This window comes from Dendropsophus ebraccatus, chromosome 1, assembly GCF_027789765.1.
Source record: "Dendropsophus ebraccatus isolate aDenEbr1 chromosome 1, aDenEbr1.pat, whole genome shotgun sequence".
In the NCBI taxonomy this organism is placed as follows: Eukaryota; Metazoa; Chordata; class Amphibia; order Anura; family Hylidae; genus Dendropsophus; species Dendropsophus ebraccatus.
The window spans coordinates 222783972-222796293 of NC_091454.1; the positions used below are offsets into that span (position 1 = coordinate 222783972).

General features: G+C 48.3%; 1 protein-coding gene and 1 long non-coding RNA gene across 3 annotated transcripts in view; one reads left to right on the top strand and one right to left on the bottom strand.

Annotated features, from left to right (window-relative positions):
- The window catches only part of LOC138770123 (uncharacterized), a 101922-nt gene that overhangs the window by 41070 nt on the left and 48530 nt on the right, over positions 1-12322 (top strand). The gene's annotated exons all lie outside the window — the stretch shown is intronic.
- EFNB3 (ephrin B3) overlaps positions 1-12322 on the bottom strand; it is a 59210-nt gene that overhangs the window by 5281 nt on the left and 41607 nt on the right. For both annotated transcript variants that reach the window (XM_069949041.1, XM_069949049.1), the window contains exons 3-4: positions 10599-10691; positions 2746-2844 (exon numbers count right to left, since the gene is read on the bottom strand). In XM_069949041.1, the coding sequence (XP_069805142.1) occupies positions 2746-2844; positions 10599-10691 (192 nt within the window). The remainder of the gene's footprint in view (positions 1-2745; positions 2845-10598; positions 10692-12322) is intronic.

Below are 12322 nucleotides of genomic sequence, written 5' to 3' on the forward strand. Positions count from 1 at the left end.
GAGTCTCCTCCTCCTCCTGCAGGGTGATACAGAGAGAAGGAGCTATGAGTCTCCTCCTCCTCCTGCAGGGTTATACACAGAGGGGGCTATGAGTCTCCTCCTCCTCCTGCAGGGTGATACAGATAGAAGGAGCTATGAGTCTCCTCCTCCTCCTCCTGCAGGGTGATACAGATAGAAGGAGCTATTCGTCTCCTCCTCCTCCTCCTGCAGGGTGATACAGATAGAAGGAGCTATTCGTCTCCTCCTCCTCCTCCTGCAGGGTGATACAGATAGATGGAGCTATGAGTCTCCTCCTCCTCCTGCAGGGTAATACAGATAGAAGGAGCTATGAGTCTCCTCCTACAGGGTGATACAGATAGAAGGAGCTATGAGTCTCCTCCTCCTCCTGCAGGGTGATACAGATAGAAGGAGCTATGAGTCTCCTCCTCCTCCTGCAGGGTGATACAGATAGAAGGAGCTATGCGTCTCCTCCTCCTCCTGCAGGGTGATACAGATAGAAGGAGCTATGAGTCTCCTCCTCCTCCTACAGGGTAATACAGATAGAAGGAGCTATGAGTCTCCTCCTACAGGGTGATACAGATAGAAGGAGCTATGAGTCTCCTCCTCCTCCTGCAGGGTGATACAGATAGAAGGAGCTATGTGTCTCCTCCTCCTCCTGCAGGGTGATACAGATAGAAGGAGCTATGAGTCTCCTCCTCCTCCTCCTGCAGGGTGATACAGATAGAAGGAGCTATGAGTCTCCTCCTCCTCCTGCAGGGTGATACAGATAGAAGGAGCTATAAGTCTCCTCCTCCTCCTGCAGGGTGATACAGATAGATGGAGCTATGAGTCTCCTCCTCCTCCTGCAGGGTGATACAGATAGAAGGAGCTATGCGTCTCCTCCTCCTCCTGCAGGGTGATACAGATAGATGGAGCTATGAGTCTCCTCCTCCTGCAGGGTGATACAGATAGAAGGAGCTATGAGTCTCCTCCTGCAGGGTGATACAGATAGAAGGAGCTATGAGTCTCCTCCTCCTCCTCCTGCAGGGTGATACAGATAGAAGGAGCTATGAGTGTCCTCCTCCTCCTGCAGGGTGATACAGATAGAAGGAGCTATGAGTCTCCTCCTCCTCCTGCAGGGTGATACAGAGAGAAGGAGCTATGAGTCTCCTCCTCCTCCTGCAGGGTTATACACAGAGGGGGCTATGAGTCTCCTCCTCCTCCTGCAGGGTGATACAGATAGAAGGAGCTATGAGTCTCCTCCTCCTCCTCCTGCAGGGTGATACAGATAGAAGGAGCTATTCGTCTCCTCCTCCTCCTCCTGCAGGGTGATACAGATAGAAGGAGCTATTCGTCTCCTCCTCCTCCTCCTGCAGGGTGATACAGATAGATGGAGCTATGAGTCTCCTCCTCCTCCTGCAGGGTGATACAGATAGAAGGAGCTATGAGTCTCCTCCTCCTCCTCCTGCAGGGTGATACAGATAGAAGGAGCTATGAGTCTCCTCCTCCTGCAGGGTGATACAGATAGAAGGAGCTATGAGTCTCCTCCTCCTCCTCCTGCAGGGTGATACAGATAGATGGAGCTATGAGTCTCCTCCTCCTCCTCCTGCAGGGTGATACAGATAGAAGGAGCTATGAGTCTCCTCCTCCTCCTCCTGCAGGGTGATACAGATAAAAGGAGCTATGAGTCTCCTCCTCCTCCTGCAGGGTGATACAGATAGAAGGAGCTATGAGTCTTCTCCTCCTCCTGCAGGGTGATACAGATAGAAGGAGCTATGAGTCTCCTCCTCCTCCTCCTCCTGCAGGGTGATACAGATAGAAGGAGCTATGCGTCTCCTCCTCCTCCTGCAGGGTGATACAGATAGAAGCTATGAGTCTCCTCCTCCTCCTCCTGCAGGGTGATACAGATAGATGGAGCTATGAGTCTCCTCCTCCTGCAGGGTGATACAGATAGAAGGAGCTATGAGTCTCCTCCTCCTCCTGCAGGGTGATACAGATAGAAGGAGCTATGAGTCTCCTCCTCCTGCAGGGTGATACAGATAGAAGGAGCTATGCGTCTCCTCCTCCTCCTTCTCCTGCAGGGTGATACAGATAGAAGGAGCTATGCGTCTCCTCCTCCTGGGTATTTACAGTACATACATCAGTACAATAGTATTGGGGTGGTCTCTATCCTGAGCCCTTCTCGCCCCGTTTTTTTCCCTTTGGCAGTATCACTTGGATTTAAATAAACTGCTTTAATTAATTCTAATTAAAAAGATCGAATCTGCACTTTAACTGGCGGAACGCATTAAATCAGCCCAGCGCCCGGGGTGGTGAGGCGAGGACGGGGCAGTGGGGCAGCGGTCTCCTAGAGGTTCCAGACATAATAAGTGTCTCATCTCCTCGCTTTCAGCCCCACTCTCTTCCTTCTGTCCAAATTGCCGGCTTTATTAAAGAATATCCTTCAAACTGACAGCTCAGTGGTTCCCTGTCCTGTGCCGCAGAACCAACCGTGCGGCCCTCTCGCCCCGCCACAGTCTAGCTTTCTACTCTACTGAGCCCATTAACCCTTTGCTCGCTCTAAGACTCTCTTAGCTCACTCATATTTGGCTGTCTGGGGTGGGAATGAGCTGTCAGGGGTTACATCGTATTATTTGTGGGTCACTGGTCAGGGCTTACATTGGATTATATGTGGGCCACTGGTCGGGGGTACATCGGGACCTTTTCTAGACCTGTATCCGATCACTTGATCTTTGTTGTATACGACACCTCCGGGTCTGAACGCACCTGTAAAGTTTGGGGAGTCAGGGTTTGGTACTGACGGCTGGAATCCTGAATCTTTATCCCTGCCTGAAGGTCTGCGCGGATGGTTCGCTCCATCAGGACCTGGAGAGAGAGAAGAATGGGGAAAGACGGGGGTTAATAAGGCAATGAGTTTGGGTGTGTACGGCTTTAAGAGCTGGCTGAATAGTGGGGGAGGATGGGGCTCCAATGAAGATGAAGGTTTAGGTAAGGACTTACAAATCTATGTAAATGCCATCACTATGCATATGAATAGGAGGAGACAGACAATTAGCCAGGACTCCAGCTGATACCTATCATACACTCCACAGCCTCGCCAGGGTCCTCAGCCCCCACTCAAGTGTCCACAGAATTACAGAGACGCTAGATGGTAAACCAGGATCCTCCAGAGCTTATCCTTCTACTGTAAACTTCTCCTGCGATCAGTCCCATCTTGCGTACCCATCCTCCTCCTGTGCTCTCACAACCATCATCATCTCCAACCGCTCGCCTCAACATCATCATATTCATCGTTCTATACTGCTCTTACTACTACCACCATCATCTCCAGCCACAACTCCCATCCTTATACCACCATCATCTCCAGCCACTGCCCCTTCCTTATACCTCCATCATATCCAGCCACTGCCCCATCCTTATACCTCCATCATATCCAGCCACTGCCCCCATCCTTATACCACCATCATATCCAGCCACTGCCGATCCTTATAATACCATCATATCCAACCACTGCCCCCATCCTTATACCTCCATCATATCCATCCACTATCCCATCCTTATACCACCATATCCAGCCACTACCCCCATCCTTATGCGTCCATCGTATCCAGCCCCACCCCATCCTTATACCACCATCATATCCAGCCACTGCCCCATCCTTATACCACCATCATCTCCAGCCACTGCCCCCATCCTTATACCTCCATCATATTCACCCACTGCCCCCATCCTTTTACCACCATCATCTCCAGCCACTGCCCCATCCTTATACCACCATCATCTCCAGCCACTACCCCCATCCTTATACCTACATCATATCCAACCACTGCCCCCATCCTTATACCTCCATCATATCCAACCACTGCCCCCATCCTTATACCTCCATCATATCCAACCACTGCCCCCATCCTCATCATACCACCATCATCTCCAGCCACTACCCTATCCTTATATACCTCCATCATATCCAGCCCCACCCCATCCTTATACCACCATCATATCCAGCCACTACCCCAATCCTTATACCTCCATCATATCCAACCACTGCTCCCATCCTTATACCTCCATCATATACAACCACTGCCCCCATCCTTATACCTCCATCATATCCAGCCACTGCCCCCATCCTTATACCACCATGATCTCCAGCGACTGCCCCATCCTTATACCACCATCATATCCAGCCACTGCCCGATCCTTATAATACCATCATATCCAACCACTGCCCCCATCCTTATACCTCCATCATATCCATCCACTACCCCATCCTTATACCACCATATCCAGCCACTCCCCCCATCCTTATGCCTCCATTATATCCAGCCCCACCCCATCCTTATACCACCATCATATCCAGCCACTGCCCCATCCTTATACCACCATCATCTCCAGCCACTGCCCCCATCCTTATACCTCCATCATATCCACCCACTGCCCCCATCCTTTTACCACCATCATCTCCAGCCACTGCCCCCATCCTTTTACCACCATCATCTCCAGCCACTGCCCCATCCTTATACCACCATCATCTCCAGCCACTACCCCCATCCTTATACCTACATCATATCCAACCACTGCCCCCATCCTTATACCTCCATCATATCCAACCACTGCCCCCATCCTTATACCTCCATCATATCCAACCACTGCCCCCATCCTCATCATACCACCATCATCTCCAGCCACTACCCTATCCTTATATACCTCCATCATATCCAGCCCCACCCCATCCTTATACCACCATCATATCCAGCCACTACCCCAATCCTTATATCTCCATCTTATCCAACCACTGCCCCCATCCTTATACCTCCATCATATCCAACCACTGCCCCCATCCTTATACCTCCATCATATCCAACCACTGCCCCCATCCTCATCATACCGCCATCATCTCCAGCCACTAACCTATCCTTATATACCACCATCATATCCAGCCACTGCCCCAATCTTTATACCACCATCATATCCAGCCACTACCCTATCCATATATACCACCATCATATCCAGCCACTACCCCCATCCTTATACCTCCATCATATCCAGCCACTACCCTATCCTTATATACCACCATCATATCCAGCCACTGCCCCCATCCTTATACCACCATCATCTCCAGCCCCACCCCATCCTTATACCACCATCATATCCAGCCACTACCCTATCCTTATATACCACCATCATATCCAGCCACTGCCCCCATCCTTATACCTCCATCATATCCAGCCACTGCCCCCATCCTTTTACCACCATCATATCCAGCCACTACCCCCATCCTTATACCACCATCATATCCAGCCACTACCCCGTCCTTATACCACCATCATATCCAGCCACTACCCCCATCCTTATACCTCCATCATATCCAGCCACTGCCCCCATCCTTATACCTCCATCATATCCAGCCACTGCCCCCATCCTTTTACCACCATCATATCCAGCCACTACCCCCATCCTTATACCACCATCATATCCAGCCACTACCCCGTCCTTATACCACCATCATATCCAGCCACTACCCCCATCCTTATACCTCCATCATATCCAGCCACTGCCCGATCCTTATACCTCCATCATATCCAGCCACTGCCCCCATCTTTATCATACCGCCATCCTCTCCAGCCACTACCTCATCCTTATACTACCATTATATCCATCCACTGCCCCCATCCTTATACCTCCATCATATCCAGCCACTGCCCCCATCTTTATACCTCCATCATATCCAAACCACTGCCCCCATCCTTATACCTCCATCATATCCACCCACTGCGCCATCCTCATCATACCGCCATCATCTCCAGCCATTGGTTCTATACTTTTCATCCCTCTATCATCTCCAGATACTGTCTCCATCCACCTTGTAGCTCCATCACCTCCATCCCTATGTTCATCACCTCCAGCCACTGGCTTCATCTTCAGTCATCATACCATCATCATCTCCAGCCATTGCCCCATTCTCCATCACCATCCTTGTCATACCACCATCTCTATCGCCATCCTTGTCATACCACCATCTCCATCGCCATCCTTGTCATACCACCATTTCCATTGCCATACTTGTCATACCACCATCTCCATCCTTGTCATGCCACCATCTCCATCGCCATACTTGCCATACCACCATCTTCATCGCCGTCCTTGTCATACCACCATCTCCATCGCCATCCTTGTCATACTACCATCTCCATTGCCATCCTTGTCATACCACCATCGCCATCCTTGTCATACCACCATCTCCATCACCATCCTTCTCATACCACCATCGCCATCCTTGTCACACCACCATCTCCATCGCCATACTTGTCATACCACCATCTCCATTGCCATCCTTGTCATACCACCATCGCCATGCTTGTCATACCACCATCTCCATTGCCATCCTTGTCATACCACCATCTCCATCGCCATCCTTGTCATACCACCATCTCCATTGCCATCCTTGTCATACCACCATCGCCATCCTTGTCATACCACCATCTCCTTCGCCATCCTTGTCATACCACCATCTCCATCGTTATCCTTGTCATACCACCATCTCCATCGCCATCCTTGTCATACCATCATCGCCATCCTTGTCATACCACCATCTCAATCGCCATCCTTGTCATACCACCATCTCCATCGCCATCCTTGTCATACCACCATCTCCATTGCCATCCTTGTCATACCACCATCATTTTATCATCATCTTCATCTCCCAGCCCCAGTCTCAGTCATCTCTTCAGTATCTTTAGCCACATCTCTTACCAATGGCCCTATCCTTGTCATACCACCATCATCTATAGCCACTGGCCTTATTCTTGTCATACAACCATCATCTCTTACCAATGGCCCTATCCTTGTCATACCATTATCTATAGCCACTGGCCCTATCCTTGTCATACCACCATCATCTATAGCCACTGCCTCTATCCTTGTCATACCACCATCATTTATAGCCACTGGCCCTATCCTTGTCATACCACCAACATCTATAGCCACTGGCCCTATCCTTGTCATACCACCATCATCTATTGCCACTGGCCCTATCCTTGTCATACCACCATCATGTATAGCTACTGGCCCTACCCTTGTATTACCACCATCATCTATAGCTACTGGCCTTATCCTTGTCATACCACCATTATCTCTAGCTACTGGCCCTATCCTTGTCATACCACCATCATCTCTAGCCACTGGCTCTATCCTTGTCATACCACCATCATCTCTAGCCACTGGCCCTATCTTTGTCATACCACCATCATCTATAGCCACTGACCCTATCTTTCTCATACCACCATCATCTATAGCCACTGGCCTTATTCTTGTCATACAACCATCATCTCTTACCAATGGCCCTATCCTTGTCATACCACCATCATCTATAGCCACTGGCTGTATCCTTGTCTTACCACCATCATCTCTTACCAATGGCCCTATCCTTGTCATACCACCATCTTCTATAGCCACTGGCCTTATTCTTGTCATACAACCATCATCTCTTACCAATGGCCCTATCCTTGTCATACCATTATCTATAGCCACTGGCCCTATCCTTGTCATTCCACCATCATCTATAGCCACTGCCTCTATCCTTGTCATACCACCATCATTTATAGCCACTGGCCCTATCCTTGTCATACCACCAACATCTATAGCCACTGGCCCTATCCTTGTCATACCACCATCATCTATAGCCACTGGCCCTATCCTTGTCATACCATTATCTATAGCCACTGACCCTATCCTTGTCATACCACTATCATCTATAGCCGCTGCCTCTATCCTTGTCATACCACCATCATTTATAGCCACTGGCCCTATCCTTGTCATACCACCAACATCTATAGCCACTGGCCCTATCCTTGTCATACCACCATCATCTATTGCCACTGGCCCTATCCTTGTCATACCACCATCATCTATAGCTACTGGCCTTATCCTTGTCATACCACCATCATCTCTAGCTACTGGCCCTATCCTTGTCATACCACCATCATCTCTAGCTACTGGCCCTATCCTTGTCATACCACCATCATCTCTAGCCACTGGCCCTATCTTTGTCATACCACCATCATCTATAGCCACTGGCCCTATCTTTCTCATACCACCATCATCTATTGCCACTGGCCCTATCCTTGTCATACCACCATCATCTATAGCTACTGGCCCTATCCTTGTATTACCACCATCATCTATAGCTACTGGCCCTATCCTTGTCATACCACCATCATCTCTAGCTACTGGCCCTATCCTTGTCATACCACCATCATCTCTAGCCACTGGCCCTATCTTTTTCATACCACCATCATCTCTAGCCACTGGCCCTATCTTTGTCATACCACCATCATCTATAGCCACTGGCCCTATCTTTCTCATACCACCATCATCTATAGCCACTTGCCCTATCCTTGTCATACCACCATCATTTATAGCCACTGGCCCTATCCTTGTCATACCACCATTATCTATAGCCACTGGCCCTATCTTTCTCATACCACCATCATCTATAGCTACTGTTCCTATCCTTGTCATACCACCATCATCTACAGCTACTACCCCTATCTTTATCATACCACCATCATCTATAGCCACTGGCCTAATTCTTGTCATACAACCATCATATCTTACCAATGGCCCTATCCTTGTCATACCACCATCATCTATAGCCACTGGCTGTATCCTTGTCTTACCACCATCATCTCTTACCAATGGCCCTATCCTTGTCATACATACCACCATCATCTATCGCCACTGGCCTTATTCTTGTCATACAACCATCATCTCTTACCAATGGCCCTATCATAGTCATACCATTATCTATAGCCACTGGCCCTATCCTTGTCATTCCACCATCATCTATAGCCGCTGCCTCTATCCTTGTCATACCACCATCATTTATAGCCACTGGCCCTATCCTTGTGATACCACCAACATCTATAGCCACTGGCCCTATCCTTGTCATACCACCATCATCTATTGCCACTGGCCCTATCCTTGTCATACCACCATCATCTATAGCTACTGGCCCTATCCTTGTCATACCACCATCATCTATTGCCACTGGCCCTATCCTTGTCATACCACCATCATCTATAGCTACTGGCCCTATCCTTGTCATACCACCATCATCTCTAGCTACTGGCCCTATCCTTGTCATACCACCATCATCTCTAGCCACTGGCCCTATCTTTTTCATACCACCATCATCTCTAGCCACTGGCCCTATCTTTGTCATACCACCATCATCTATAGCCACTGGCCCTATCTTTCTCATACCACCATCATCTATAGCCACTTGCCCTATCCTTGTCATACCACCATAATCTATAGCCACTGGCCCTATCTTTCTCATACCACCATCATCTATAGCTACTGGCCCTATCCTTGTGATACCACCATCATCTCTAGCCACTGTCCATATCCTTGTCATACCACCATCATCTATAACCACTGGCCTTATGCTTGTCATACCACCATCATCTATAGCCACTGGCCCTATCCTTGTGATACCACCATCATCTATAGCTACTGGCCCTATCCTTGTCATACCACCATCATCTCTTACCACTGGCCCTATCCTTGTTATAGCTCAACCATCTCAATAACTGCTCCTTTCTTCTAAATCATCTATCTACTGGCCATATCCTCCTTATACATCAATCATTTATAGCCACTGGCTCTATCCTTGTCATACCACCATCATCTCTTACCACTGGCCCTATCCTTCTCTCACCATCATCTACAGCTACTGCCCCTATCTTTGTCATACCACCATCATCTATAGCCACTGGCCCTATCCTTGTCATACCACCATCATCTATAGCTACTGGCCCTATCCTTGTCTTACCACCATCATCTATAGCCACTGGCCCTATTCCTCTCGATCATCCAGCCACCATTTTGGTCATCTCCAGCTACTGGTCTCATTCTTATGATACCAGTAGTATCTCCAGCAACTGGTCTAAACCTTGTGGTACCTCCATCATCTACAGCCTTTGTCCCATCCCTGTAATACCTACAGCATCTCTAGTCACTGGCCCTATCCTTCCTATACCGTCATCATCTCTTCCCACCAGCACCATTCATGTCATAGCTCTATCATTTCCATGAACCATCACGTCCAGCCACGGGTCTTATACTTGTCAGACCTCCATCATCTACAGCAATTGACCCTCATCATACGTCCATCATCTCTAGCCACTGGTCCCATCGTTCCATAGCTACATCATCTATTACCACTTATTCCTATTTCGCATATCTGTCTCTCCTATTCACTCCATTCTTCGTCCTCCATTCACCCCCATCATCTACAGTTATCACTTCCACGTAGTTACTGTGTGATAAAAACCTCCATCCTGTCCATCTTACCTTACATCCGTATGGTCAATGATCTCATCACTGTTATCCAACTCATCGGTTCTAGCTAACCTCGCACATTGGGCCATCTAATACGGACTAGCTCCAAGATGCTTCTTCTAGTCTTACACTTATCTTCCCTCTCATCTTAAGGCACATGTCCTTTGCCCCCTTGTAGTACCAGTGGGCAGCTTCATGGGTGTCTTTTTTTCTTTTCTGCCCCACTAATTCATTGACCTTTTGGCTAGACGTAGCAGCTGTTGTACTGAGATACTTACTCTGTCCAACCTTTAAAGTGACCTTCATGCCTTTGGTCTGACACACGCCACCGCTGAGATTCTCCAACCCCTCCAGGGTGCCATCCGAGGTGGCTGAAAAAAAAAAAAAACCTTCACAGTGCTTACCAAGCGTAGACTGGACGAAAATAGGTCATGTCTATGATATTATCGTTCCTCGACACTGTACGTACATACTCATTATTATTACAATGCACAGCGTGAGACGCGATGCATGTAAGGTCATGTGTGTACATCTCGGCACATGACTCGAGTAGCAGCCTTTGTTAAAAAGAATTGTAGGCTAAACGACCTTACTTGTTAACAAACTCTGACAGCCATCTTGGGTCCTGTTTTATTAAATCATGTCCCCCACAGTTCCTTGTCACGGAAGAGAGATACAGCAGCCAATCAGGGGTCTGGGGAATGGGGGGGGTCGGCGAGACGGAGGGTGTTGAATGACATGCCTGTGGGGGACAGGGTTAGGAAAGGCGGAGGGTTGGAGAGCGGGGGGATATAGATATGATGAGAGAGGAAGGGAGAAGACAGACAGCACAGATGGGTCCGACTCTCTCTATAGGACATGGGCCAGATAAGCAAGGCAGCATTGGGGAGTATAGCACTGCCACTATATAGACAAATCAAATCAGGTGGTCATGCATTGATGGATGTCTCATAATATTGAGGATCGTTGGCCAACATGAGATATTCTGGAATCCTATGTGCAGTCATGATAATAAAAAAGTCAAGGAAGACAATGCAGGGCCATTTCATCAGTGATGGCCAACCTTGTCCTCCATGAACAAGACGCTACTGGTTCAACCATGACTTAGTTTTAGAGATGACCAAATTCAAACGTGTGGCATTTGATTACTGATGGCTGCAGAAGTTGTATGTAGCCCTAACGGTGACTTGAAAACATGGATACAGCTATAGGCCATAGGCTGTATCTATGTTTTCCAGGACTCCCTGAGCTGCATCCAACTTCTACAGCCATCAGTAATCAAATGTCACCCACTTGGGTTTGGATGAACCCGAGCGTGCTCTAGATTTTCTCATCTCTACTTAGCTTCTGATTCCACAATGGCTTCCTAGTTCAACAGTGACTCATGATCTTCTAATTTCACAAGGACTTGGTAGCGTCTAGTTTAACCTAGACTCAGGAGCTCCTTGTTAAACCATGGCTTCAGGGCTCCTGGTCAAACCATGACTTGGGAGTTTGTAATTTAACAATGACTTGGAAACTCCTTGTTTAACCTTGACGCTAGGGCTCCTGGTTAAACAATGATATAGAAGTTACTGCGTTAACCACAAATTAGGAACTCCTTATACCACCATGACTTTGGAAATCTTGGCTTAATCATGATCACAGGGATCTTAGTTTCTCCATGACTCAGGAGTTCATGGTTTCCCTAGGACTCATAAGCTCCTAGTTAAACCAATAGTGGGAAGCTCCTAATTCAAGCATAACTCTGGACATCCTAGTTCAGTGATGACTCGTGAGCTCCTGGTTTCACCATCACTTCAAAGGGAGTTCCTAGTTCAGTGCTCCTGGTTGAACCATGACTTGGGAGTTTCTAGTCTTAGTTCTTAGTTCCACCAAGGCTCAGGAACTCCTGGTACCACCAGGACTTGGGAGCCCGAGGCTCAACCATGACTCACAGGTTCCTGGCCCTTCCCCATATAAAAAAGACTTAAGTCTATGATTCAGACCCTCAAGCCTTTTA